This window comes from Triticum dicoccoides, chromosome 7B (assembly GCF_002162155.2).
Source record: "Triticum dicoccoides isolate Atlit2015 ecotype Zavitan chromosome 7B, WEW_v2.0, whole genome shotgun sequence".
NCBI lineage: Eukaryota > Viridiplantae > Streptophyta > Magnoliopsida > Poales > Poaceae > Triticum > Triticum dicoccoides.
In genome coordinates, this window is record NC_041393.1 from 690,755,782 (window position 1) to 690,757,912 (window position 2,131).

At 53.7% G+C, this 2,131-nt stretch overlaps 1 protein-coding gene across 1 annotated transcript; it reads left to right on the plus strand.

Annotated features, from left to right (window-relative positions):
- The first annotated feature begins 332 nt into the window (after positions 1-332).
- On the plus strand, positions 333-2,072 carry LOC119335551 (alpha carbonic anhydrase 7-like). Its single transcript, XM_037607670.1, has 4 exons — positions 333-457; positions 573-1,168; positions 1,400-1,453; positions 1,870-2,072. The coding sequence occupies exons 1-4, from the start codon at positions 340-342 to the stop codon at positions 1,954-1,956; spliced, it is 855 nt and encodes a 284-aa protein (XP_037463567.1). The 5' UTR covers positions 333-339; the 3' UTR covers positions 1,957-2,072.
- Positions 2,073-2,131: the final 59 nt, after the last annotated feature.

The window sequence follows — 2,131 nt, forward strand, 5'->3', positions numbered from 1 at the left end:
GCACCTTATTTGCACGCCCGAGCAATGTATTTACAGCAGTTCAGATTCGGCCACTTCAATCTCGGCTGTTGTCATTAGCTCCGAATGCAACCCATCGATATAGTAGTTCAAAGTCGAGGACAAGCAGAACACATCTCGACTGTTCTTATATTTGCTCTGAATTTTGATGTGTGTACGTACGTCAGTACCTACGACGTACGTAGCAGGTTAACTTCCAGTTACCTAACGCGGCCGGGCACGCCTGACCCGTGCCATTCTCCTCGTAGTATATATGCAGCACCAGCTCAACACACGGCTCATCAGCTCAGCGAGCAGACGAGAGCCGACGCACTCCACAACATGCATCCATGTCGGGACCTCCACCTCCACCTCGCCGTCTCGGCATCGGCGGTGCTCCTCTTCTCCGCCTCCGTCATCCTCTCGGCCGTCCCTGCAGCAAGAGCCCAGCAGGAAACCGGTACGCTGAACTCAGTCGCCCTCCACCCGCCGATCGATTCATCCATTCCTTCATCGATATAATCCCTTCCGATGAACCCGTGCCTTCATGTCTTGCTGATTCATGTCCGTTGCAGACCATGGGGAGGAGTTCAGTTACTCGCTGGACGCGGAGAATGGGCCGACACACTGGGGCGAGATCAAGGAGGAGTGGTCGGCGTGCGGCGAGGGGGAGATGCAGTCGCCCATCGGCCTCGCTAGCCCGCATGTCTCCCTGGTGAGCCACCTCGGACACCTCAACCACTCCTACGCCCCTGCCAACGCATCCGTCGTAAACCGCGGCCACGACATCATGGTGCGTTTCGAGGGCGATGCCGGGAGCGTGTCCATCGACGGCACGGCGTACCACCTCCGGCAGCTGCACTGGCACGCGCCAACGGAGCACAGCGTCAACGGCCGCCGGTACGACATGGAGCTGCACATGGTGCACCAGAGCGCCAAGAACAAGACCGCTGTCATGGGCGTCTTCTACGAGATCGGCGCCCGCGACGCCTTCCTGCACAAGCTGGAGCCATACCTGGAGCTGATCGCGAAGCAGCCGGAGAGGGAGGAGAAGGTGGGCGTGGTGGACGCCAGGGGCGCCAGGGGGAGGGCCAGCGTGTACTACCGCTACGTGGGCTCCCTCACCACCCCGCCATGCACCCAAGGGGTCATCTGGACCATCGTCAAGCGGGTAGGTTACTTTCCCGCAGTCATTGTTTTCTCCAGCTTGGCTCTTGGGACGCTGATATAGTAGTAGTACTACTATATTTTCTTCACTTTGGTTGATCGGAATTTAGATCATTGAAAGAGTGAGAGTCCTTTTACATCATATGGTTGGTGCATGCATGGTGAGGGCTTTTTTTTTGTGGGAGTGAATGGTGAGGGAATTGATTCTTTCTGAAACTTCTCTCTGGTTCAACAGGTTCGTACCGTGTCGCGGCATCAGCTGGAGCTTCTCCGAGAGGCCGTCCACGACGTAAGATTTTCTTTTTGCCAACGCAGTTTCATTCAGTTTCCTCGAATCCTCTTCATACCTTGTTCGGTTAAACCTCTCCTGGAGGGGATTGGAGAGGTTTGGAGGGGATTGAATGAGATTTTGACTTGTATAGGATTTAATCCACCCCAATCCATTTCATTCCCCTTCAGTTTTGTTGAAACCGAACAAGCCCTCATGGAAGCGAGCATTTCTACTCTATGTACCGATTCTTGCCCTCCTGGTGCACTAAACTCTGTCTTTAATTCGGTTGACCAAAAACATGGCTAAAATGCCAAAGCGACATGAAAGCTGCCTCTAGCTCGGTTGATCTCCACTCAACCGTGGAACATTTGATTGAGTGAGTATAAAGAAAGAAGGGATAATTGGGACTGATTTTCCTTCCGCCGTACGTGCAGGAAATGGAGAAGAACGCGAGGCCGCGTCAGGAGGTGAACAAGAGAGATATCAGCTTGTTCTGGCCCATCCAGCAGAATAAACACTGATTATCACAGTCGGTTCTCTGCTTAATTAGTGTTTCGTAGTACTTCAACAACCTGAGAGACGAAGTCCATTGTACCAAATTATTGTAGACCTCCTTTCCTCCTCAAGAAAAGTCTCTTCCTCCTCCCGCCGGCGCTGCCGCCGATCCACCACACCTCCGATGGCCTTTGGGTCATG